The sequence below is a fragment of the Heteronotia binoei genome, chromosome 21 (genome assembly GCF_032191835.1).
Source record: "Heteronotia binoei isolate CCM8104 ecotype False Entrance Well chromosome 21, APGP_CSIRO_Hbin_v1, whole genome shotgun sequence".
Lineage (NCBI taxonomy): Eukaryota > Metazoa > Chordata > Lepidosauria > Squamata > Gekkonidae > Heteronotia > Heteronotia binoei.
In genome coordinates, this window is record NC_083243.1 from 60,815,102 (window position 1) to 60,842,788 (window position 27,687).

Consider the following 27,687-nt stretch of genomic DNA (forward strand, 5'->3'; position numbering starts at 1 on the left):
ACCCAAACTTAAAACTAAAACTATCACTAACAATGTACAAACACAAAATGATATTTTTAAAAATAGTAAATCCACAGTAAGAGCTAAAGTCCATAGCAAGAAAAAAAATTTCATCTAATCGATTTCAGACTTTAGGGAAACGATTTTTAAAAATCAAGCAGGAGGCTTGACCAGCTACCCTTGCCAGAGAGTTCCACAATTCATGTTGGGGATTATAGCATTCCAAAGACCAAGTCCTGACCAGGGTATCCTGATCATGGAAGTCAGTCCTGGTTAGTACTCTTGTCTTGAAAACCATACAGCGTCAAAAATCTGCTGTGACCTGATGGTACTTTCCACCTAAGACCCAGCAGACACCAAAGAAATATACTTTTTCTTGAAAAATCTTGTTTGATTTTTTTTTGAGATGACATCTTCCCTAAAAGTATTCCACAAAAACTGAAAATTACACAGACCTGTTGCCCCCACAGATAGGGGCGAAAACCCTACATAATGTAAATCTATATTAGAATGATCACTGTCTAAAGCGGGTTCTTTGATTTTTGCAAAGCCAACCTTTCTTTACATGATGGTAGTTCCAAAACATAAAGCAGGCATATGTTTATAAAACTATGCAATTAACATATTGTGGATTTGGTGTTGAATTCAGGGTCCCCACAGAAGCATTTTTGATCATGGAATTTTGCAGGCACAGAGACTGCATCCATCACAACAACAACTGCCCATTTAACTCACCCTGCAGGAGACAGCTGACCCAATAACTTAACAGCTGCTACTATCTGTCATCTAAATCAGAGCCCTATGTTAATGTTAAAAAACCCTGTAAACATTGCCACAAACAGTTACTAGCACACACAGATTCCAAAGGTTTGCTTGAATATATCTCAGAGATTTTTAAAATTTAAACAAAAATTCTACCATTATTCACCTAGCAAGACAGAGAGATACAGAGCTGCAGAGATGTACACAAAATCTAGTGGAAGATGAAAGGTTCTTGCACTCCACGGTTAATGGTGACAGAAGCAAATGTACTTTGGTTTATGTTCTTTCATTTCATGGTAAACCCCTTCAAGAAATAAGCCCTTATTCATTGCATATGACAACCTTACTTGCAAAACAAATGGATGGTTTAAGAGCATGTCTGCAATGTTGATCTTTAGTTTAATAATATTATAAATTTGTCTGGTAATAGAAATTTCAAGCTGAGTACAGACATTCCTTAAGAAAGAAAAAGTATTTTACAACACTTGCTTTTACATCTTTATGTTTAGATGGGGTTATAATTGTTATCCTTACTGTGTAACACTGCATACAGATTTATTATATTTTTACATTGTGTTTCTTCTGTAGAGTATTAAGCAGTATCAAGCAATGATAGCCTTCCCAACCCTCCCGCTCTGGTGGGGGATGCCAGGTTTTCCACCCTCTTCCCCCACTCCCCCCAAAAACAGAAGTGGGGGGAGGGGGAGAAACGGTGGGCACCCCATCCCAGAGCGGGCGACGCTGCCGCGCTGCTGCCGCCCCCTCCCTCCCTGCAGCTGCTCCTCTGAGATGGGCCCAGGCTGAGCCCATCTCGGAGGAGCAGCCAAAGCAGAGAAGGGGAGGGTGGAGGCGGGCCAGGAGCATGGCGAGCCGCGAATCCGGGCCCCTCTAGGACCCGGACTCGCGGCTCGCCACGCTCCTGGCCCGCCTCCACCCCCCCCATTCCAACCCAGAGGCTGAGCGGAGCGCGCGACGCTGCCGCGCCGCCCCCCCGGCAGCTGCTCCTCCGAGATGGGCCCAGCCTGAGCCCATCTCGGAGGAGCAGCCAAACCAGAGAAGGGGAGGGTGGAGGCAGGCCAGGAGCATGGTGAGCCGCGAATCCGGGCCCCTCTAGGACCCGGACTCGCGGCTCGCCACGCTCCTGGCCCGCCTCCACCCCCCCATTCCAATGCAGAGGCGGAGCGCGGGACGCCGCCACGATGCCCCCCCCCCGGCAGCTGCTCCTCCGAGATGGGCCCAGCCTGAGCCCATCTCGGAGGAGCAGCCACGGCAGCACAACGACGCTCCCCGGCGCCGTTTCCCCCCCTCCCCCTAGCTCCACCCCAGTGTCTCCTGGCTCCACCCCCAAAGTCTCCTGGCTCCACCCCCAAAGTCCCCAGATATTTTAAAAATGGGACTTGGCAACCCTAAGCAATAAATATGGTTCTCCATTCCCAGTCTATTTTCACAGCAGCTCTGGGGTGGAGGTCAGGCTGAGAAATAGTGACTGGCCCAAGGTCACCAATGAGTTTCATGACTAAGCACAGATTTAAATCATGGTACCTCTCCAATACTAACTACTAACCATACTTGTTTTAAACACTAGTGATCCATGAAGGTACTATGCAGAGTATTGCAACAACAGAGGCCAAGCCCTTTTAGTACCCATCAGGTTAATAGGAAACAGACAATCCTCAGGCTTTTAGGAATTTTCTCAGCCTTAGGGGAAGGGGATGGAGTTGACTTTCCCCTCTTTCAAAGGGCAGGAGCTCAGAGTTGCTGCTGCCTACAGTCACCTAGATTCCAGATCTCCACAGAGTAATGTCCAGAAGCCATGCTGATTGGTTGCTGAGAATCAATAGTTAAGCCTTAGGAATTCTAATTGACAGTGCCATCAAAACCACAACAGACCTAATATAATCAAACTGAACTAGTTTTCATGCTGCGCTCCAATGCAAAAGCTTTCAGCATACAGACAGAGCAATACTACCCTGCATCCACAGAAGCCAACAGTTGATCACAGTTTTTAGCCAAACACTGGCAATTCAGATTTTGTGCAACTCTGGTCTTATTCTGTTTCTGTTCTTATTTCTATTTCTACATGCAGCTCTGAAACTTTTTTCAGACCCACTCCCACTAGAGCAGTCAGGCCTCCTGCAATGGTAGGAGACCTCCAGCTGGCAACCCTAGTCGTCTGCCACAGTGGCAGGAGGGAGCAGAAATATCACATCACTTCAGGGTAGAGTTGCCAGGTCCCTTCTGGCAACTGGTGGGGGATGGGGAGTGCTTACCAGGAGAAAGAGGAAGGCCCAGGCCATGTGGCCATCATCACATAGGAAGTGACACCATCAAGTTGTGATGTTGCTGTGACACTCTGGTATTTGGGCAAAATCTCTATGGTAAAATTGGCTTCTGCCATAGAGTTTTTGCCCATAGACCAGAGAGTCACCCAGATGCTGGCAACATGGCCTGGGCCTTCCTCTTTCTGGTAAGTTCCCTGCCAGGCAGTTGATCAGCAGCTGTGGGCAAGGTCTGGCAGCAGGACTAAGGTTGCCAAGTCCAATTCAAGAAATATCTGGGGACTTTGGAGGTGGAGCCAGGAGACATTGGGGCGGAGCCAGGAACAAGGGTGTGACAAGCATAACTGAACTCCAAGGGCGTTCTGGCCATCACATTTAAAGGGACAGCACACCTTTTTAGATGTCTTCCTTCCATAGCAAATAATGAAGGATAGGGGCACCTTCTTTTGGGGCTCATAGAGTTGGACCCCCTGGTCCAATTGTTTTGAAACTTGGGGGGTATTTTGGGGAGAGATGCTAGATACTATACTGAAAATTTGGTGCATCTATCTCAAAGAGCAGCTCCCCCAGAGCCCCCAAAACCTCCAGATCAATTCCCCATTATACCTTATGAAAATCGATCTACACATAGGGAATAATGAAGTGCTCCCCCTCACCCTGTTTCCGGCGACTCTGAAGTGAGGGATTGGCCTCTCTACTCATGAGTTCCTGCCAACTTCTTCCAAGTAACACAGACACACCATCCCAAGAGGAAGCCTTTCAATCAGAGATTGAAGCCTCCAGAGGTGCAAAGGCACATGGTCCTCTGGGGGCAGGGCTTCCCCCCGCCGGCCAGCTGACTGGGGGCAGGAAGGAGCCTGGGAAAGTGGAAGAACCCCTGCTGGGACCTGGGGATTGGCAAGTCTAAGCAGGACCTCTGCCTCTACTGGGGCATCTGGCAAATCTACTTCAGGGGAAAACCCAGCAGTGACATAGGGAAGCTCTTGGAATCACTGGAAACTCTATGGATTCCTAGAGCTACCCTATGTTACTTCCAGGTCCCCCCCCCCAAAGTGATGTAGTGGTAAAGCTGACATCATGGCTCCCCATTTCCCTGCCCCTAACCCTTCCACTGGTTGCCAGACATAGTCTGGGAACCCTGCTTTCCACCATTGTACAGCTGGTATTGATCCAGCAATTATTAATTACTAAGGAAGTGTCTTAATGCTTCTGGAGCAAAATCTCTACCACTCAAGGGGAGATAGATTAGAACTTCGAACAAGGTCGTGACCCTGCAGAATCACCTGTCTTCTTTGTCTATACATGACCATAATAACATCAGTTTCTTAAACTTGCTGTTAAAACATAGTTGTATTGCTTCAAGGACACAAAAGAAAGAAGCCACCATAGGGCACACTCTTGTTTGTGTATGCACTATATTATTGGGCTGACATGTGGCATGTGCTAGCAAGGGAGGAGGGGAAGCCTGGGGGGTATCTACAAAAATATTTCAATCAAAATTGGATCCTCAGGTTCATAAAGTTTCCATGTTCAAAGCATTTCATGTTTCAATGTTCAAAGCATGAGGACAACAATCATCACAACTATCTTTTAAAGTAGGATTCACAGTGTGGGATGCAGAATTTGGCAGGATGGAAGATTCAGAAGTCCATTTCTTGCTTTATATCACTTCTAGAGTACCAGGTTTGTTGTGGTTTTGATGGCACTCAGTCAAGACGAGTAGCAGTAAAAAGGAGTTAAGAGTCCAGTCACAACTTAAAGCAGGGATATCAAACATGCGGCCTGTGGGTCAAATCCAGTCCCCACAGGGCTTCTATCGGGCCTGCAGCCAATTCACTGTAATCTGCTTCCTTCTCCCTCTCTTGCCTCCTTCCGTGTCTCAGCTTGCTTTGCCAGGTTCTCTCAATCACACAGGAGCTACAGAGCAAGAAAGCTTGCTTTGCTAGGCTCTCTCAATCACACAGCAGAGTTACTAAGCCAAGCCTCTCTTCCTAACTTCGGCTGAGGCTCGTCTCTCTCCTCATCCCCTTAATTCACCCAGCTCCCTCAATCACAGGAAGAAATACAAAGCAGCTTTAAGACCAACAACGTTTTAGTCAGGGCATGAGCTTTTTGCCTTCAGAGAGAGAGAGAGAGAGAGAGAGAGACAGAGAGTTCATTGTTCGGTTTGTTATGACAGGTCTCTCCTGGATGCGACTGGGTTTGCCTCCACATTTTCACTTATTCATACCCTTATGATCCAATCTTTCTCAGTAGGAAAGCTATGTGAACTATTTAGATGAGGAATAACAACAAGCCAGTGAGATGGATTAGACTGAGAGTGTGTGTCCAGACCAAGTTCACCTAGCACATTTCCTTTAATTTTTCTTTCACATTTCACATTTTTCTTTTATTTCCTTTGATTGGTTTGGGATTTTGAACTTAGATTTCCCAGATAGTAGGCTGATACTGCACACTATACATTGCTGTCCCTCTATTATTGCACTGCCTTGTGGGAGTTGTAGTTATTTCTCTGGGGAAGCATATAGTTTTGGGGAAGACACAGCCCTTAGTCTGTGCCATGGTGCCTTCACATATTCTTGACCAGCACATAAAGCAACTATGTACAAAAGCTCACAATGCCCATCCATTTCACGTTTTCTCTGAGTCTTAGGCTCAGAGCATTGACCATGAGATTTCTGTAATGAATGTCAATAAATCAAAAGTAGGTTTGCAACTTACAGATGTACACCTAAACAGCATACTCAAGATTGCTACAGCACAGAAACTATTATCTCCAGATTCTGATGCAATATTTCATAGCAAGAGGTGTCAGTTACCAGAGACTGTTAAATATACAAAATATTGCAAGAGTGCTAATGTTTTAAGCATGTTTTATTTTAAGTTTTAAAAAATCTTTAATTGTGTGTGTGTCCTTTATAAAGTTTGCATCTCCACTACTGGGCATTACATTTTATGACACACATGGCCTGCCCAACAAGGTCTCATTTATAATAGGTCCAGCCTTCATGACAAATGAGTTCAACACCCCTGCCTTAAAGACTAACAATCTGGACTATTTTCAGTCCATGTTTTACCTATAGTTCTGAAGGACTCTGGTAGGTCTGGGGTTCCTTTTGTTGTTTGTTATACTTGGTTTACTTAAGACAATCCTCATGATACTCCTGAGCAATGTTCCCTCTAAGGTGCAGAGTCTTGTGGGCAAAAAATTTACTTTGTGAGCTACTGGCATTAAAGTTGTGAGCTACTGCATACATTTGTGTGCTCTGGGGCCCTCCCTCTTGAGCTAAGACAAAAATGTGTGAGCTGGAGGCTAACTCAGCTTAGAGGGAACACTGCTCCTGAGGGATGACACTTCATACACTGGGTACCTCATATGTTACCTCAGGGCTTTTATTGTAGAAAAAGCCCCGCAGGAACTCATTTGCATATTAGGCCACCCACCCCTGATGCCAAGCCAGCTGGAACTGCGTTCCTGTGTGTTCCTGCTAAAAAAAAAAAATCCCTGTATTATCTTATGCTACCATTATGTTTCGGAGCTGACGAACGAAGGCAGAAAAACTGCAAGTTCCTGGTGCAGACAAAATTTGCATTAGGACTTTTATTATTCAAGCCTGTTGGCCACTTCCTGCACAAGCTCTTTTGTCAGTTATGACTACACAATAAAATTGTTGTGCATACCTATTGAAACCTGTTAAATGAAACCTATTAACCTGTGCATATAAACAAATTATATAATCGCTATTATCAGCAGATTTTTTTTAAAGCAGGAATGCACAGGAACGCAGTTCCGGCTGGCTTGGCGCTAGGGGTATGTGGCCTAATATGCAAATGAGCCCCATGTGAAACAATGGTGATGTCAGGGGGTGTGGTCTAAGATGCAAATGAGTTCCTGCTGGGCTTTTTCTACAAAAAAAGCCCTGGCTATCAATATTATAATTGAAATCATTGAAATAAAAACATCAATTCCTTCAGAAAAATGAAATGCAATGGCCTGTATCCTAGAATTCTCTTTAGCAAAGCTTGAAACATTCCTCCATTAAGGAATCTCCCTGCACTTAAGCAGCTTTTTTACCAGCAGAAGACCTTCAAGACTGGGAAGAAAGAAAGCTGCATACTCAGCTGAGCAGAATAGTTAGATACAGACTGGCATGATTGAGAAATTCAGCAGGTATTAGTCAAGAAACAGAAGTGTAGCATTGCAGCAGAGATGTGATATATTAAAGCCTAAGCTTTCCATTTGAACCACTGGAGCGCTGATAACAATCTCAGAAATAAGTTTTACATTCACACTGTCCCCTATCAGTATCACTACATACATTTTCTATCGAAATCTTTCTTGAAGTGCTTGACTTTTTCTGGGCAGCTCATCTTAGCCATTTGGAAATTCTTTCTGGAAAGCTTAAACAACACTGGCACTCCCTGGGCTATAGTTGCTTCTTCCTGGATCTCTTCCAGGATGCATAACCTTTCTCCAAATGTTCTGCAACCTGATTGACAGACCAGGAAGCCATCTCCACTTGAACCCATGAGTAGTGAACACAAAATTGCACAACTACCACAAATATGTATGGCCTTTTTTAAAAAAAAAAAAAGAAAGAAAGAAAGAAAAACAGTAAAAATGAACACAAGATGCATAAAAGTGTGCATATGGGGGGGAAATCACACTGGAAAACAAAGATAACTGAATTTTACATTGTAACTTTGCATAATTTAATACATTTGGGACTGCTGCTGCCATTGGGCATGATGCCCTCTTTCTCACATTTGTCTTCCACAGTCACATGCTACTATGTGTTCCCTCCTACAACAGTGCCAACTGGTGCTCCAGGAAGACTATTTGCAAAGAGCAAATAAGAGAACAGCAAATAACTAGTCAAAATAAATAACTAATGATAGGAGAGAGGGGAAACATATAAGCTTATGATTTCCTTGCTCTTTCATTCTGCAAGAACTGTAAACATTTGCGAGCCAATGTGACACAATGGTGAGAATGGCAGTGTAGGACTTGGGACAACTAGGTAGGAATTCCTGATCTGCCATGGAATCTTGCAAGGCTCACCACGATCTCTCACTTAATGCCAAAGTTGGTAATGTGAGGTTAAGGTGGAGGGGAACAGAAGGGTGTGATCATCTACTTTACATCTCTATTACAGGCAAAAGCAGATTTAAACAAATGGTGATCCACGATACTCATGGTGGAGGAATACTTCCATCACTATTGCTTACCCAGACCTGATTCCCTTCTTACAGCTGTGGGGGGGGGAGGAGACTTTGGGGGGAAGAATATGGTATGGCTCCATCCCCCACACCAACTATTGAGCCCGGCATCCTTCTCTGCTGCAGCTGGGCCTGGTGCAGCTGCCAGTTTCTGCCAGGGCTGACCCAGCATGGCTGCTGGCATCCTCATCCACTGTGGACAGATGCAGTGCAGCTGCTAGCAACCTTCTCTGCTGCAGCCTGACATAGCTGCAGGCATCCTTCTCCACTGTGGCTGGGTCCAGCATAGCTTCTGTCCCGACCTCCTCCACCACCACTGCTGTCCTGTGACACTAAGACTGGACCCAAAGCAGTTGTCAGCATCCACTGGCCTCAGTTTTGATCTGGTAAGAGTGTTGCTTGCATGTGTGCAGACAACCAATGTATTTTAGGGGGTATTAAAACCACCCTATATATTTTAATTTTGATTTCAGATCTTTCTGCAAACCTGAGAAGTTCCCCCAAGTTTGCTGAAAAATCTGCTTAGTGTCCATGTTGCCCCAATTCACGGATTTAGCCATCCACAAATGGGGGGCCACACATCACTAACAATATTTATTATTATTTATTAGTTATTAAATTCAATTTCCAAGCCACCCTTCCCTGAAATAGGGCTCAGGGCAGCATAAGGCAATATATCAATATCCATTTAGAAACACATATCTAACAGTTCCTCCAAGCTGCAAACCCCATTAACTGGAGATGATGCAGCCCCATCTAGAACAGACTGAATACAATTCCTTTAGTGCTATTTCTGATGAAAAACACTTCAGAACTGGCCCTTACCCAGCTCATTACAACCTTTACAGTACAATCCCAAGCACAGTTATACTGCCCAACTGGGCACCCATTAAAGATATCTGCTGCCTCATCATACTCTGCTGAAAAGGAGGAACTCTAATAACTGCACACCATCAACATACTAGTGGTACTTTGCTCCAGATCTCTGAATGACCACTCCCATTGATTTCATGTAAACATTTACAGGCACATTTGTATTATGACAAAATAATTCTCCACATATTTGAGAGATGGAACCTGAAAGTCAAAACCAATATTATTACTTTCTTTGAATTATACTAAAATATGAATTCAGAATAAAGTTTTATATTCAAATTACCTCCTTACTTAGGGATGCCAGGCATGCCTAGTAATCAGCAGTAGGGTTATGGGCAGGAATATAAGGGAAGTCTGTGATGCTGGATAATAATACATACATAAATTAAATGAGTAATAATATATCAATACAATACATCATGTATGCAACCCTGAGGTCCTTGCAGCAAGGGTGGGATAACAATTTACTAAATAATTAATTACTAAAGAGCACACACACATACACACTTTCAGGCACAAGGTGTCAAAACAGGAACTAATTGTGAGGAGAAACTGTTTGAACAACTACGCCACAGTTTATTTATTTAAAACATGTTTATCCCAACTTTAATCCAATTAGGGCCCTCAAGGCAGCAGACAATTAAAAGACATTAAACATTAACTTTACAAAACAACACACACACACATACATACACAAACATATACATTTCCTCCCACACACAAACACGTATAGGGAATGTCATACACACAAAAGTATTTATATGGTGGCAGAACAAAAGTTAGAGGGTACAGATGAATCTCCACAGGGAATTCCATAGTTTTGGTATCACCAAAAAGGCATTTTCTTGGGTTACCACCCTGTTTGCCTCAGATAGTTTACTGTTGTGTCTGTTATCTTATGCTGCTGTTATGTTCAAAAAGAGAACCATCAAACAACTGGATAGGCCGCCTTTTCTAAATCTTCCTTCACTATAAAATCCAATAGAACAAGGCAGGAATTCAGCGGGACGTCAGCTGCCTCTGGAGGAAACGTGCCAAGTTAGTGGAATGAGAGAGATTTCCGGGTGAGGCAACTATGGCCCTTGAAATAATGAGGTTTCAAGTAACAAACAGAAAATAAAATCCTACTCAGAGATCAAGACAGCAAGCTAATAAACAATACACATTTAATGTAAAAAACAGCCAAGGTCAGTAAGAATCAGTTTGGAAGTGTAGTGAATCTTCTTCAGCATATTTAATTACACACTATTCTATAGCTTTTTAGTGCATCAGTTTATTTTTATTTTTATTCTTATTGTTATTTTATTATTATTCATTTAAAATATTTATATTTGCAGTCTTAGCTTTGAGCCTGAAGTAGCTTCTGAACAATCAGGCATAAAACCAGCCAAACTATAGAAATCCCGGAGAAAAGTATATGTAAGACAAAGCACAAGATGAAGAAATCAGCATCAAATATTTTTAAATAAATTACAACAGAGCTAGAAATTTCCTTTACATACCAACCATCATCATCCCTCAGAAACAAGGGAAAACTAGCAGAATCCACAAAACACCCATAAAAGCAATGATTTTCCATTAACAAGCTTGCCACCAAGCAAACAGCAGTGGCCTGGAAGTTCCACAACTAAAACATCTTCAGCAGGTGACATCACTCAGATCAAGACCTCTGAAGCACATCTCCACAGGAGGGTAGGCTAATATGCAAGGTTGCCAAACTTCAGGTGGTGACTGGAGATCTCCTTGGGATTACAACTGATCTCCAGGTGATAGAGGCCAATTCACCTTGAAAAAATGGCCACTTTGGAAGGTGGACTCTAGAGAAATATACCCCATTGAAGTCCCTCCCCTCCCCAACCTTGCCCTTCTCAGGCTCCACCACCAAAATCTCCAGGTATTTCACAGCCTAGAGCTGGAAACTTTACTAATATGAGGATCATGATAAATTCCCAGATCATTATATCTCTTTAAAATCTCAGATGCACTTTAATATCTCCAAATTAGGATTCTTCTGGACCTACACCATTCTTCTTTCATCTTACAACATTAAGAAGCGAAAAACCTGTTCTGTCAGAGGCATAGCAAGAATTTTTGGGTCCTAAAGCAGGATACAAAATTGTCTCCTCCTGCCCCTCACCCCATTCCTTGAATGTATACAGAGCGAAGATTGCATCAAACCAACTTATAACAAGGCAGTTGTGGAACTGTCTTCATCTCAGAAGGAAAGTTCATCCCTTCCTCAATATGCAAAGAATGTGTGGGGAATGGTGTCTGACTACTAGCAGTGATATCCTAAACAGAGTTACACCCTTCTAAGCTCACTGACTTCACTGACATGTAAGGATATAACTCTGCCTAGGATCACACTGTAAATATTGCATAACTGAACATTTAGTTCACTCTTCAATTGCAAACAGGGTTGCCAAGTCCCTTCGCATAACTGGCAGGGAATGGGGAGGGGCCTCAACAGGACCGGAAGGGAGCCCCAGCCAGCATTGCAGTGATGTGCCCATGTGATCCATAAGCAACATCATCACACAGCTGTGTCAGGGAGATGCTCTGGTATTTGGGCAAAAACTCAATAGTAAATTTGGCTTCTACCATAGAGTTTTTGCTCAAATACCAGAACATTGCCCTGACATTACCAACATGATGACATCACCTCCTGGTCATGTCAGAAGTGATAGACATATTACTGCAATTTTGACTGGGCCTTGTTGATTGGTGGTGGGGCCTGGCAGCAGGGGGTCCCATCTCCACCAGGGGCTGGCAACTCTCATTCCAAATCATATGAAAAAACAAGCTGAGTCAGCAAATAGTTTCTCTTCTCCTACCTCCCAAAATCTGGGATTGTTTTCCATCCCCATCTAAACCACTTTACACAGATTCTACCCATATGTATTTAGAATGTCCACTGACTGCTATTAAAATTACTCCCAAGTATGTGTGCTTAAGATTGCACTCTTGATTCTGTATTTAACTGAAGCCATGAAGAATTCTCAGGCAAACAGTAAAAATACTGCCCTACCCAAATTGTGAAGAGTAAATATGTGGAGATAACAGCTACAGGAAAAGGGGGAGCTACAGAAGCTATAATGAACAGAATAAATGATAACATACAAGAGATTATACAAAGAATAACCTTCACATGTCTCATTCCAAGATAAAATAAGAGTGAAAACTGATGGAACATAGCTTCCTCAATTAGCCTCAATCTGGGCTATTATTAGTATTAACAACAATATTTTAAATTTCTGATCCAATAGTTGCTCCAATTGGACAGTCATTTGATTAATATAGATGTAGACTGGATGTGACCATAAAGATACTTTTTCATAGAATTACATGTCCTATTCTTTTTACCAAAGGTTTGTTAAGACATATTAAATATGATACTTTACAATACCAGCTAAAGTTTTCAGTCAAAGTAATGTAATAAACTATGCTCTAACATCTATGCTTAATCATATTATGAACTATAAATAGAACAGTGGCACTGTCTCAGCCCTTCCTACAGAATGTGTATTATTTTTCACTTACATAAAGGATAGGGTTTTTTTTAAAAAAAAGTGCTAAACCTTTTTGGTAACGATCAAAAGCTTATCACAAAAGTCTGACATACCAGATATTACATCAGAAAAATGAAGTCTGCCTTCAACAAGATAGTCTAAATAGGCAATATTTAAGCATCTAGTCTTCCCTGACTGAACATTCAGCATGCAAATTAATAAGAGCCTTGTTCCAAATGTTCACAGCCATGAAATATGACCCCTTGAAGAAGAGATGCAGTCACAAATGAATCTGCAGGAACTTGGGTTTAAAATCACACTTTCCCAGGCCTTCCTCCCAAGCCCATGTTTTGTTCATTATTTCCCACCAGAGCATGTCCTACCTTGATTGTTTTGAAATGATGGTTTTCATTCATCCATTTGGCAGATTAACAGCCCCCTCTTCTCCCCCTTTTCAGTCAAACCAGTTGCTTTGAGTTAGTAACAACGTAGTGATATAAAATCCAAGCAACTTGCAGTCAGATCCATTTTCAGTTGTTGGGCTTTTGCATTTTGCATTGCAAGGAACAAACGTTTAACAGGACCAAACTATGTTTTTAAAAGCTGCATCAGAGCTGTGCTATTCTTGAAATTAGGTTTAGGCCTATTTCCCTTGTCCTGGAGATTCTGAGCTACAGTATTCTTACTCATACAGTTCTCTGACTGGCAACTCACTAAGACACTTGCCGCTTGAAATTAGTTGAGTTATTTTAGTCACTGACATAAGTTCCAGTAGAATGTTAGCTGTGACCAAGATGGCAAAAGGGAATCTAATATAAGTTGGTCACTTGGTTACAGTACAAAGCCAATAGAAGTTTTGAATTTTAATATATTTATGGGCACAAAACCACCCTTATTTCTCTCTTTTTCTATTCTCACCTCCAAATGATTTAAGTTGCAATCCTAAACACCCTGGAATAAATCCTAAGAAATCACTGAAACTTCTCACAAACTTACACATAATTTGACTGCATCTCTTTAAAATGTACAGTAATAAGAAAGATTTAGAAAGTTAAAATTAGTCGTTCTCCAGTACGTTAAAATTAGACATTGTCCAATTTTCAGGACACAATAGATCATAAGAATGGAAAAGTTTATTAATAGTAGTTTCAGCTTCCCTATTGCAGTGACTCAGAAAGTACCAAATAAATATTAAATAGACACTGCTAATCAGTATTGACTTATGGGTATATAGTACTGTCCTTAATTTCAGAGATCAGACCCAATAAGGGACAGGGATCCTAACCTTTTAATAGTTTTGTAGAAGGAAAGATACTTGTAGATGACATTTGTCATGTCATAAGTGCTTAGGCTTGCCAATCCCCAGGTCCCAGCGGGGGTTCTTCCACTCTCCCAGACTCTTTCCCGCCCCCAGCCAGCTGGCCGGCGGGGGAAAGCCCCGCCCCGAAAGCCACCATGTGATTTTTTTCCCCTCCGGAGGCTCCAGTCTCTGATTGCAAAGGCTTCCTCTTGGGATGGGGTGTCTGTGTTACTTGGAAGAAGTTGGCTACAACTTGTGAGTAGAGAGGCCAATCCCTCACTTCAGAGTCGCCAGAAAACGGGGGGGGGGGGGGAAGAGGGGAGGAACATCTGCTGAGCACTTCATTATTCCCTATGTGGAGATCGATTCTCATAAGGTATAATGGGGAATTGATCTGGAGGTTTCGGGGGCTCTGGGGGAGTTGTTTTTTGAGGCAGATGCACCAAATATTCAGTATAGTATCTAGTGCCTCTCCCCAAAGTACCCCCCCCAAGTTTCAAAATGATTGGACCAGGGGGTCCAATTCTATGAGCCCCGAAAGAAGGTGCCCCTATCCTTCATTATTTCCTATGAAAGGAAGACATTTTAAAAGGTGTGCTGTCCCTTTAAATGTGATGACCAGAACTCCCTTGGAGTTCAATTATGCTTGTCACACCCTTGTTCCTGGCTCTGCCTCCAATGTCTCCTGGCTCCACCCCCAAAGTCTCCTGGCTCCACCCCCAAAGTCCCAAGATATTTCTTGAATTGGACTTGGCAACCCTATAAGTGCTGCAAGGATAAAAAAAGCTGATTTTTTTTTCTGTTTGCATGTGACAGTGAATGTGTGTGCAACCTGCATGTACATGCATACTTCTGTTTGTAAGGAAGGCATAATGGCAATGCACATTTACTTTACAAATGAAACTGGGGACTAGTTTCTAGATAAATATGGCAATTCAACCATGAATTCAGCTGTATGAGCTTTGAATGCTGCACAAGACTTATTCAACATATGTATAAAGAACTAGTAAGCATACCCTGTACTCAGATTATACTATAACTTGTGAAGTTACTGTAACTTGTGAAGAGGGCTTCTCACTTCATTATATCAGATCACTTTACTCAAGGCTGAATTCCAGCTGTGCCACTGCTGAGTTGAAAGGTGAAACATCATTCAGCAGGGATGAGGATAGAAAGTGAAAGGAGGAAGTTTATTTATAGGTTCTCTGAAATTGCTGGAAAGGATACTGTGATTGATCTTTTTCTAGAACTTGTTATCCTTGCTCCTGGTTTCTTCATAGTTAACAACGTAAGAGAAACCATGTTGGATCAGGCCAATGGCCCATTCAGCCCAACATTCTGTGTCACACAGTGGCCAAAAAACCCCAAGTGCCATCAGGAGGTCCACCAGTGGGGCTAGAAGCCCTCCCACTGTACCCCCCGCTCAAGCACCGAGAATACAGAGCATCACTGCCCCAGAGAGTTCCAACAATACGATGTGGCTAGAAGTCACTGATGGACCTCTGTTCCATATGTTTATCCAATCCCCTCTTGAAGCTGTCTATGCTTGTAGCTATCACCACTTCCTGTGGCAGTGAATCCCATGTGTTAATTACCCTTTGGGTGAAGAAGTACTTCCTTTTATCCGTTCTAACCTGACTGCTCAGCTATTTCATTGAATGCCCACGAGTTTTCGTATTGTGAGAAAGGGAAAAAAGTACTTATTTCTCCATCTTCTCTATCCCATGCATAATCTTGGAAACCTCTATCATGTCACCCCGCAGTCAATGTTTCTCCAAGCTAAAGAGCCTCAAGCGTTTTAACCTTTCATAGGGAATGTGTTCCAACCCTTTAATCATTCTAGTTGCCCTTTTCTGCACTTTTTCCAATGCTATAATATCTTTTTTGAGGTGAGGTGACCAGAATTGTACACAGTGCTCCAAATGAGGCCACACCATCGATTTATACAGGGGCATTACGATACTGGCTAATTTGTTTTTGATTCCCTTCCTAATAATTCCCAGCATGGCGTTGGCCTTTTTTTATTGCAATCACACACTGTCTTGACATGTACATGTTCCATAGTACAAATCCTACAACCTGTTTGGCAAATATAGTTCTCCTCTAGCTGACCTAATGTTATCTGATTTTTCACTGACCCTATTCTTTGTCTCTAAAAACAATACAAATATCCAGTACAGTACTAGATCTGGAAAATGATGATCACAGAGCAGTCCTACCTCCTGAGAAAGCCTTAAAGTTATTAGGCAAGTTAATATTTTGAGTCATACATGCTGCTTGCGTTACCCCAAACAATCAGGGGTAACGCCAGCAACATGCATGACTCGAAATGAACCTGTGATTGTATCACCCATTGCAATATTGTATATGCGCCTGAAGAAGCTCGCTGGGAAACAGTGTGGATACCGGTCTGCTGTTGCGCTTTTCCATCCAAATCAGGACTGGACTACACCTAAGAAGATTGAGCTGTGCTCTTTTGAGTGAATAAGTTTGTGGGACTTTTAAGCTCTGGCTTTTCATAAAATAATATTTCTTCGAATCTGCATAGTGTGAATTGCAACTGTTGTACAGTTTACAATTATGTGAATATGAATTTCTACTATTTATGAGCACTTTAATATTTGTAAATACGGAAAATGTTTTGCAGCAATTGACCATGAGCTTTGCTTTTGACTTGTATTTATTCACATGGTCTACTCTAGTGTAGGTACCCCACCTAATCTGGCTGAGTTACTAGAGGCCATGGCGGGGTAGTTGAAACAGAGTTGGCTGAGACTGAATCTGTCAAAGATAGAGGTCTTGTGGCTGAGTGGGGGCAATCTGAGATCGGGGTGCCCAGCTCCCAACTCTGGATGGTGTGCTGCTAACACTGGAACCTACCATCAAGAGCTTGGGTATGCTCCTCTATGCCTCATCTATAGAAACCCAGGTTGAAAACGTTTGCCAGACTGGCATTTCTTCAACCATGTCAAGTCAGGCAACTTGCCCCCTTTCTCCCTCGCCCTGACCTAGCCACAGTGATCCATGCAAAGATTATTGTCACTCACTCTATGTAGGACTGCCCTTGAAGCTGACCCAGAAATTACAACTGGTTCAGAATGCTGCAGTTACAGGTACTTACAGGTACCCCAATGACAGAATACATTCAGCTGGTGCTACCCCAGCTGCACTGGCTCCAGGTTGAGTACTGGATCTGCATAAGGTTTGGGGTTTAACCATAAAGACCCTGTATGATCTATGACCAACATACCTGCAGGACCTTCTCTCCTGGTATGTCCCTTGACGAGCTCTGCCCTCAGAAGATCAGAACTTACTGGTGATCCCCAGCATAAGAGATATCTGGCTGTCTTCAACCAAACACTGAGTCATTCCCATTGCTGTATTCCAGGGATGGCCAATGGTAGCTCTCCAGATGTTTTTTGCCTACAACTCCCATCAGCCCCAGCCATTGGCCATGCTGGCTGGGGCTGATGGGAGTTGTAGGCAAAAAACATCTGGAGAGCTACCGTTGGCCACCCCTGCTGTATTCCATTGTTGGAAGGGGGTTGTTTGTTTTGTTTGGGGTTTTTTTGCAGCCTAACACCAATATCAAAAGTGAGCTAGAAGGAAACAGCTTCCAGCAATGAAGAAAAGTGATGTAAGGAAAAGGAAGAGGTTTAGCTCCCCTTACCTCAGGGCTTTTTTTTTAACAGGAATGCAGTCCTGGCTGGCTTGGTGGCAGGGGGTGTTGCCTAATATGCAAATGAGTTCCTGCTGGGCTTTTCCTACATAAAAGCCCTGCTTTACCTGTTCTTTTAAATGTAAAAAGTAGACCATTCTCCCTGCTTTATACTTTAATGGAGCAGGTGCATGAATTAATCACTTCCAGTCCCATTCTCCTCCCTCTACATTTAGCTTAGGCCTGATAAAAAGGAAGTATAGACAGAAAATGGTACAGAATAAATTTAATCTGAATGTTCACTGTGGCTGATTCATGTGCTTTTTAAAATCATACAAATGTTTCAGAATGCTGTTGCAGTTGCAAGAGCTCAATTAGGCATCAGGTGTGACTAATTTGCATAATGCTGGGTTGATTAATAGGCTTAAAATATATTTAATAGCTTAATTTATTATTCAGTTTATCAAAATGTGCTCCTTATGAGAAATGGCTTCTCTCTATTAGGGTTTTGACATGCATGAAGTCTTTTTTTTTCCTTTTAAAAAATTCCATTACATTTTACTTCCTATTTTCTTTTATTGAACTTGGTTCCAATGTTCCCTGTCTCTCCTGCAAGACCATAAAAGGAAATGGTGAACTCTATTATTCAATTGGAAGCACACACCCATTAGATAGTGACCACTTTGATACAAAAGCATGTCTTTTGTCTCTTGGTAGATCACCAATGTTTAGCACACAAATACAATCCTCACCATACTTTGATGTGCAGTTAAAAGCCAATTCAGACTTCTGCCTTCTGCAGTTTGTGGTAATAGAATTACTAGTTATCAATTAAAGAGGCAACCATCTTTTGTTTAACAATTGCTTGTTATAGAACACTGTTGATGTTTCTAGAGTCAGCAGATGTTTCTTTAAAGAATATTGATTATAGGAGGTTCTGTGCCACGACAGGACTGTACACCAAGCACTAGAAAGTATGCAGCTGGCTTGAAGGAGAAGTTGGAGAGGTGGGATTCCAAGTGGATGCTGTCCACTTTTTATGAAAGTGACACTGCTTTATAGGCTTGCAATCTCTGTACTTGCTTAGGGCTGCTAACCTCCAGGTGGTGGGTGGAGATCTCCTGGGATTACAACCGATCTCCAGGTAACAGAGATCAGTTCACCAGGAGAAAACAGCCACTTTGGAAGGTGAATTCTTTGGCATTATAACTCATCAAAGCCCCTTCCCCTCCCCAAACCCCGCCCTCCTTGGCCTCCACTACCAAAATCTCCAGGTATTCGCAAACCCAGAGTTGACAGCCCTACCCTGGTACTTAACACATATATTTTAAAATGGACAGATATCACAAAAATACCATGGGTTGGAGCTAGTGCTCCCTCTAAGCTGTGGAATCTTGTGAGCAAAAATACTACTTCGTAAACTACTGGCATTAAAATTGTGAGCAAGTGATTTGGCTGCTGCATAAATTAGTTTGCTCTGGGGCCATCATTCCTGAGCTAAGACAAAAATGTGAGAGCTGGAGGCTAAAAACTGTGGAAGGGGGGCTTGGAGAGGGGAGAGACCTCAGCAGGGTATAATGTCATAGAGTCCACCCTCCAAAGCAGCCATTTTCTCCAAGGGAGCTGCTCAAATGGAAAGCCACATTCACAGTTACCAGGAACCAAAAGAGACAAATGACTACTGTGTAACCTATGCCCTCCCTGTAAAATGGAGTTGTTCTGCCAGGCTTTTGGCTAAGGTGGCAGGCATCCAATAAAAACTTGGCCTCCCCTGCTGAAGCTACCATCTCTACATGGGCCAGATCATACTAAGATTGTAGAGGCCTAATGGTGCCAGCTGAAAATCTATGCACATGGATAGTGTGAACTGTTTTTAATATATGTTGTTTTAAACTATTTTAATAGTTCTGTAATGTATATGATACTAGCAGTAAAGTCCATTGTAGGAAGAAATACAATGGGCCCTAGAAAAATATTTGGGAGGGGGGTGATGAATGTGTAGGTGGCAGGCAGAAAGGAAGATAGACAAACAGAATGAAAAGTGACAGACAGAAAGAATGGTAGGAAAAAGGGGAGAAAAAAGTGAGAGAAAGAGAAATTGAAGGAAGGAATGTAGATTGACAGAGGTTGCAATTACACACATTAAATAATGCAGTTTCAATCCAGTTTCAACACACTTTCCATCTGAATTTTGCCAGTTCCCACAGTAAAATCCGGTAGAAAAGTGCATTGGAAGTGGATTGAAAGTAGGGCTGCCAATCCCCTGGTGGAGGAAGGGGATTCCCCAGTTTGGAGGGTCTCCCCACTTCAGGGTCATCAGAAAGTGGGGGGAGGGAAATGTCTGCTGGGCACTCCATTATTCCCTATGGAGACCAATTCCCATAGGGTATAATTGAAAGTGCATTATTTCGTGTGTGCGATCGCAGCCAGATGAAATAAAAAGACAGAGATACAGAGAAAGAATGAGAGAGAACAGAAGGGAGGTAGTAAAAAGAGGGGGAAAGGAGTGAGAGAAAGAAAAATGAGAAGGAAGATAGACAGAATGAAAGAAAAAGACAAACACAGAGAGAGGCAAAGACAGAAAAAATGATACTTTGCCATTCCCATAATATGAGTAACAGGCTTGTCATTTCTGCTGAAATTCTTTCAGATATCTTCTGTTTATATAGTTATTTAGTTTTCCTTTCCAGATTTCTATTGTGGGACAGTCTTCTGTCTTCCATTTAATTTCAAATGTTACTCTGGCAGCTGACAACATATAGCTATGAAAGTCTTGAGAGGTTCTATTATATCAGGGGTGTTGAACTCATTTGTTTTGAGAGCTGGATTTGACACAAATGGGACTTTGTGAGGCCAAGCCATGAGAGTCATAAATTGTAATACCAGGTAGCGGAGATATTACCTTTACAAAGGATACAGATAAACACATTTTTTAAAACTTAAAATACAAACATATTTCAAAATTTCATGATATTTTGTTTAAAATGGAAAGGTGGGGGAATAGTGGGATTTGGCAATGCAATTTTTAAAATAAAACATCAAGAAAAAGCACAAGGATCACAGTAGAAACTAAAAAATTTAAAATGATCTGTGTCTAGGAAAACATGAAATGGCTGGGCATCAGAAGCTTCTTCCACCCCCACGGTCTACTCAGTGTAATATCCCCCCTTTGGCTATGGGTCCCCAAGTTAGAGTACACACTAGGTACAAGTTCTCAGATCCATTCAGTAGAGACAAGCTGGCTCAAAGCATCAACCTTTTATTTTCAAAGAGCTTCAACTGGCTATAAACACTGCAAAGACTGCTTTAGCACCATACCATTGAAATACATTGCAGCACAAAGTTGAAAGGAAAACATGGAATGGATTTTCCATTCAGGACACTTGGCCCAGCTAGACCAGTCTATCTGGGTGCAGAGACCTTAATGGAAAATCCATTCCACATTTTCTTTGCAGCTTTGCAAGCCCAGAAGAGCTTCCAGCTGAAGCAGGCAAAGACAAGGCAGAAGAAGCTGGGAATGTAGTCAGCAGCCTTGGTGCTTCAAAGGGTGAGGATAGGAGGGGGAGGAGGGGAAAGAAAATTGCTGCAGGCCTGATTGAAGCCCTGGGCGGGCCAGGTGTGGCCCATGGGCTGAGGGTTTGACAGCCCTGTTCTATATTGTCTGGCAGGATTGCCAATAATATAACCTCTGGGTTCACTGGAAATTTGATTTTAAAATGTTTTGTATCTCTTCATGTATGTATTTACAATATCTTTTTTGTCTTGGTGCAGGTCCACAACATATGGCAGAATATGCCTTCTGCTTCTTTGCATTTCCAGCAAAATCCTTTGTAATTCTTGTCCATCTTTTCAACATCTTTTGGAGTAACGTACCATCCATAGAACATCTTTTACCAGCTTTCTCTTAGTGCTTGGCTAGCAGTAAATTTAATGTCCATAGGTTTTCCCAGCACTGAAACTGTATTTCCTCACCAAAAGTTTGCATACATTTGATCATGCAGTCTTTTACCTGTTCTTTTAGCATATTGTAGCAGTAATTTGTAAATTCATCCTAATAAATGGTCTTTAGATTGTGAAACAATCTTTTCAAAGTCAGTCAGTTCTTTGGTAACACCTCTCTTGGTATAGATATCATTTTTAAGTTTTAAAGAAATGTATGTACACCATTTTGTTTCTTTTCCTTCTTCTTTGATCTCTTGCCACATCCTAGTCAGACCTTGCAAGTTTATCGTATCACCTTAAGTTATAAAATCATTATTTCTTCTTGTGCGATTATCGTAATAAGAGAGCCAGTTTGGTGTAGTGGTTAAGTGCGCAAACTCTTATCTGGGAGAACTGGGTTTGATTCCCCACTCCTCCACTTGCACATCCTGGAATGGCCTTGGGTTAGCCATAGCTCTGGCAGAGGTTATCCTTGAAAGGGCAGCTGCTGTGAGAGCCCTCTCAGCCTCACCCATCTCACAGGGTGTCTGTTGTGAGGGAGGAAGGTAATGGAGATCGTGAGCCGCTTTGAGTCTCTGAGACTCAGAGTGGAGGGCAGGATATAAATCCAAAATCTTCTACTTCATCATCTATTGGTGATATTATTGGTGGGATTGTGGGGCTGATTCCCTTCTGTAGCATGGGGAACAGCTGCTCTCTCTACCTTACCCTCTCTCCTCAACATGAGGCACAGCAGGTCAAATGAGAGAATGAGATGGCCAAGGTGGCCAGAGCAGGATCAACTCACTATGTAGAAAGCAGAGTAAAACTACAAACTTCATGCTACAACTTGGTGGCTACTCTGCCAACACCTTGTTCACTTCCTAGCTGTTGCTCCATTGCTGAGATGAGAGAACAGAAGCTGGAGAGGAAAAGGGTAGGTTGGGGAGAGCATGTCTTTTACTGCTATCTCAGGAATCAGGCCTGCTGCTCAGGGAAGCTCACAGCTCACCATTCCTGCAGCAGCAACTTTTTAAATATGGGAACTGTCTGCCAACCACAAGTCCTACCAGTCAGTGACCTTGCTTGCTTTTCTGCAACATGGAGTGAGTGTTACACTGGGGAAGAATCACAAATAGCATGTCGAAGAGTCACATATGGTTCCTGAGCCACTAAGTTAGTATCACTGTTCTATTCTAGCATATACATGCCTGCCAACTGTTCAGTTATCTGATGAAGTGGACTCTAGGCCACAAAAGTTTGTCACAATATATATGTTAGTCTCATAAGACTCCTTTTTGTTTTGCTGCAACAGAATATCATGGATACTTTTCTGGAATTTGTCTCAATAAAATCCACTATATTGTGCAACGTTAGTTTAACTGAGCTCCATCTGGAGCAGTAATACACCTAAGGGTAAACTACCAATTCCGGTTTCACACACATTTTGACTTCCAGTGCTTCACTTTACCATGCAGTTAATTCAACAAGGTGCGAGAGATTTTAAAAATCAGATATACCTTCCAATCAATCTTTCAGCTGTTCTGTAAATGTAGGAAACTGAAATATCAGCATCACTCTCATTCATCTTAATTTGAATGTCAGCAGGCTGAACATTAAATGAGGAAAATAGGTTTTAACTTTTTAAAAACCCTGCTTGGAATTGTATTAACCATTACATTACATTAAGGGTTTGTTAAAATATTATTCCTCTCCTCTATGTGCACTGATACCAATAATAGGCCTTTGGATCATTAATATATTTCTGCCCCTTCCCTTTGATCTTGTGAGGGAGGGAGAATGCACAAATGGTATACATAGAGTAAGGGAGAAACCAAAAATTGTTTGGGTCAGTATTCCCTTATTTATTTAATTCATTTATACCCCACCTTTCTCCCCAATGGGGATCCAAATCAGTTTACATTGTCCTCACCTCCATGTTACCCTCAAAATAACCCTGACTAATGGGATAAATGTAAAGTTCTGCATTTAGGTAGGAAAAATCAAATGCATAATTATAGGATGGGGGAGAGTTGTCTTGGCAATAGTATGCGTGAAAAGGATCTAGCGGGTCTTAGTGGACCATATACTGAACAGCAGTGTGATGCAGTAGCTAAAAAGGCAAATGTGATTTTGGGCTGTATCAACAGAAGTATAGTGTAAAGTGATGGTATCACTTTAATCAGGGCTTTTTTTGTAGAAAAAAACCCAGCAGGAACTCATTTGCATATTAGGCCACACCCCCTGACTCCAAGCCAGCCGGAACTGTATTCCTGTGCATTCCTGCTAAAAAAAAGCCCTGCTCTGATCTGGTTAGATCTTACCTAGAGTATTGTGTTCAGTTTGGGAAACCACAATTTAAGAAGGATATAGACAAACTGGAATGTATCCAGAAAAAGGCAATGAAGATGGAGATGGTAAGGGGTATGGAGACCAAGTTCTACAAGAAAAGGCTGAAGGAGCTGGTAGTATGATCACCATCTTCAAGTACTTGAAGGGCTGTCACAGAGAAGATGTTGCAGAGTTGTTTTCTGTTGCCCTAAAAGAGTTGGACCAGAACCAACAGGTTGAAATTAAATCAAAAGAGTTTTTGACTAAACATTAGGAAGAACGTAGCGACAGCTAGAGTGGTTCCCCAGTGGAACAGGCTTCCTTGGGAGGTGGTGGGCTCTCCTTCTTTGAAGGTTTTTAAACAGAGGCTATATGGACATCTGACAGCAATGCTGCTTCTGTGAACTTAGGCAGATCATGAGAAGGAGGGCAGGAAGGGTCAGTGCTTAGTCCTCATGGCCATTTCTTACATACCCAGGGAAATACTGATCATCACTTTGGGGTCAGGAAGCAATTTTTCTCCAGGCCGGTTTGGCCAGGGATCCTGAAAGGTTTTTTCCCTTCTGGACATGGAGCAGGTGTCACTGGGGTGTGTGGGAGAAGGTATTTGTGAAGCTCCTGCATTGTGTAGGAGGTTAGACCCTGAAGGTCCCTTCTAACTTTATGATTCTATTATTCTATAATGTATCTTGTATCTGAGGAAGTACGCTTGCCCATGAAAGCTCATACCTTGAATGAACTTTTGTTGGTCTTAAAGGTGCCAATGGACTCAAACTTTGTTCTACCGCATTATTATTATTAGTTTATTTCTATTCCACCCCTTCCCCCTTTTGGGGGGCTCAGAGTGGAGTACAACAATTTAAATTAAAATCACAATAAAATCATAATAAAAAACAAATTCAAAATTCAGTAAGTGCAGTAAGTTAGTTCAGCAAGATGATATGAGCAAGATGGTATAGCTCCACAATACAGTGATGCAGTGGGCCGTAAAGGCGTAGATGGAGGCCAACTGATCTAATAGATGGATGCCCACTGCCTCATCCAAAGACCTGGCGGAACAGCTCCATTTTACAGGCCCTATGAAAGGCCAGTAGGCCAGGTAGGGCCCGGATCTCTATTGGGAGCTGATTCCACCAGGTCAGGGCCAGGACCGAGAAAGTCCTGCTCCTGGTAGAGGCAAGACGGGCATCCCTTGGGCCGGGAACCGTCAGAAGATCCTGGGAGGCTGTGTAGGTATGTTGGTCCCAGGCCGCGTAAGGCTTTAAAAGTCAAAACTAACACCTTGAAACGGATCCAGTACTCTATAGGCAGCTAGTGCAGGTCGCAGAGCGCCAGCTGTATGCTCATCTGTATAGGTGATGCAGTCAGCAGGCAAGCTGCCGCATTCTGCACCCACTGCAGTTTCCGGGGCAAGCCAGTGTAGAGCGAGTTACAGTAATCCAGCCTGGATATGACCATTGCATGGATCACTGTAGCCAAATCTTAGGAGGATAGGTATGGTGCTAGTTGCCTGATCTGCCGTAGGTGTTGATCTGATGCAGTAAGGTGCATCAGACCAACACAGCTGTCTACCTGGCTCTAATAACCCTGACAGTTTGTTACTGGCCCAAGGTCACCAGGTGAGCTTCCATGGCACAAGTGAGGATTTGAACCTGAGTTTCCCAGATACTAGTCCAACACTCTTAACCATTACACCACACTGGCGAGGAGAATAACTTGGGTAGAAGCCCACAAACATGAAAACTGCTCCTGACTTCACAGAAGGTACAGGAGGGATTGAAGTTCAAAGAGGCTCCCAATCCTCCTGGATATCACAGATAAGATATTGGACGTCCAGTATGGCAATTTAAAATTCATTATAACCATAATACTTATTAGAACCAATTTACTCAATCAATATTACTATATATATACTGGGACTCAATCCTGGCATCTGGTGCGTAGTATAATTTTACTAACATTTGTTGTTTCTACAGATAATGTTGAAATTATCTCCAGGATTTGCAGCCAAACTGAACAAACATTGAGAAACATTTTGGATAAATGAAATGCTAATGAATTGTGCCTTTGGGCTTTCGTTGCTGCCATTTAAACCCAGCATCTTTCAGAAACCTAATCATTTTGTATATTATCCTCTCCCTTGCTAGGAAATCTCTGCCATTTACATACAACAGCTACTAGAAACCTGGTGCCAGAAAGTCCAATATTATCCAAAGCAGAGCGATCCAAAATTACTATGGCTCTGCTTATTATTTTGTTGAGAAAGAAGCATTCATGTAAAATAACAGATCAAATAACAGATCTCAGCTATAACTTTCAAGTTCTATAGCACGCTTTTTGAACTCCTCAATTCTGTTATCACTAGAAAATCTGAGTTGACATTTCACTTGTAAGTTGTAATTGATTAAGTGGAGCCAGACTCCTCTGCTATATTATTTTCTGCATCCCTTTTAACAAAGCACAAAGTAAGCCCAGTAAGGCCATTGCAAAGCAATTTCATTTTTTGAAGTTTCAGTTCTTATATTTCTGAAAGATTAAACAGCAAGGCAGAATCACCGTTTAGTTTCTACCTTAAGGATTTAATCAAGAAATGCTCTCAAATCTGGGGCCTTTTAGAAGGAAAAGATGGGGGAGAATGGCTCAAACTGCCCCCCCCCTCAATTTGGCTTATTGTGATAGGCACATTCCAGACATTTCTAGGCAATGTGGTTACATCATTCTAAATGTTCTGCATAAAAACAGCTGTTACATCCCATATCCATGACCTTTAAGCTTTATAGATCAAATTATTCAGCTGTCCTTCTCAGACCATGTCGGCTGCTATGAAACAGGATTCCTGAGAGCAAATTATCTGATTTTGTGTACAATTTAAAGCACCTAATCTTAAAAAAAAAAAAAAGATCAAGAAAAAAACAATGAATTGCTTGGCCTGGCTTTTCCCGCCAATGACTGTTTGCAGTAAGGAGCTATTGACTGCAAAATAATCACTGCAAAAGTACATTCATAGCTCTCCCACTCAGGCCTCAGATTCAGTGGGAGCTCACAGGAGCACAGCTCCTGAACCTTTCTGAGATTTCCACCTCCTCCTTCTGAGAGTTCCACCTCCTTGTGCATTGAATAGTAGGTACAGCTGCATAAACAATCCCTGGATGAGCTCTGCCACCTATTTTTCTACAAAACAACCCCTGCTCCCACTACTTCCCAGGAAGGATAATTTTATACAACAGCAATATGCATTAGGACCCAGTCTGTGATCAGGGACACAAGCAAGTGACTGAAGCCAATCAGTAAGTTCTGAACTAAGGGTGAAGACTGACATAATAGGGAAGCCAGTGTGGTGCAGTGATTAGAGAGCTGGACTAGAATCTGGGAGACCCATGTCTGAATCCCTACTCTGTCATGGAAGTTTGCTGGTTGATCTTGGTCCAGTCATATACTCTCAGCCTAAGTTAGATCACAAGGTTGTTGGGAGGATAAAATGGAGATTATTGTAAGACACTTTGGATCCCCATTGGAGAGAGGGATATGGTATAAATGAAGTCAATAAATAATATACTGAACAGAGGTCATAGCTAGTTCTTCACCCACAGTGTGACCTCAGCACTGCAATTTGCTTTACCCATTAATTAATGTTATTATTGATTTATCCTATTCCTAGACCTGCCTTTCTCCCAAATGAAGGCAGGTAACAACACCAGCAATAACATTAAAAATAAGATGAAGACACACCACTCACCTTGTATTTTAGGGCTTTGTGGCCCATTACTAAAAACTTGTAGGTGCTGGAAGAAGACAGCAGTACTTAGCATTAGGAGTGTACATTCAGTTTAT

The 27,687-nt window shown here is 42.3% G+C and overlaps 1 protein-coding gene across 4 annotated transcripts in view; it reads right to left on the reverse strand.

Moving 5' to 3' along the window:
* Nucleotides 1-27,687, reverse strand: part of AKAP6 (A-kinase anchoring protein 6) — a 432,373-nt gene that overhangs the window by 282,311 nt on the left and 122,375 nt on the right. The window contains exon 1 of one of the 4 annotated variants that reach the window (XM_060262491.1): nt 13,030-13,097. The exons of the other annotated variants lie outside the window; for them this stretch is intronic. Coding sequence (XP_060118474.1) covers nt 13,030-13,062 — 33 coding nt within the window. The 5' untranslated portion in view covers nt 13,063-13,097. Of the gene's footprint in view, nt 1-13,029; nt 13,098-27,687 lie in introns of those variants that run through there. 4 annotated transcript variants of the gene reach the window in all.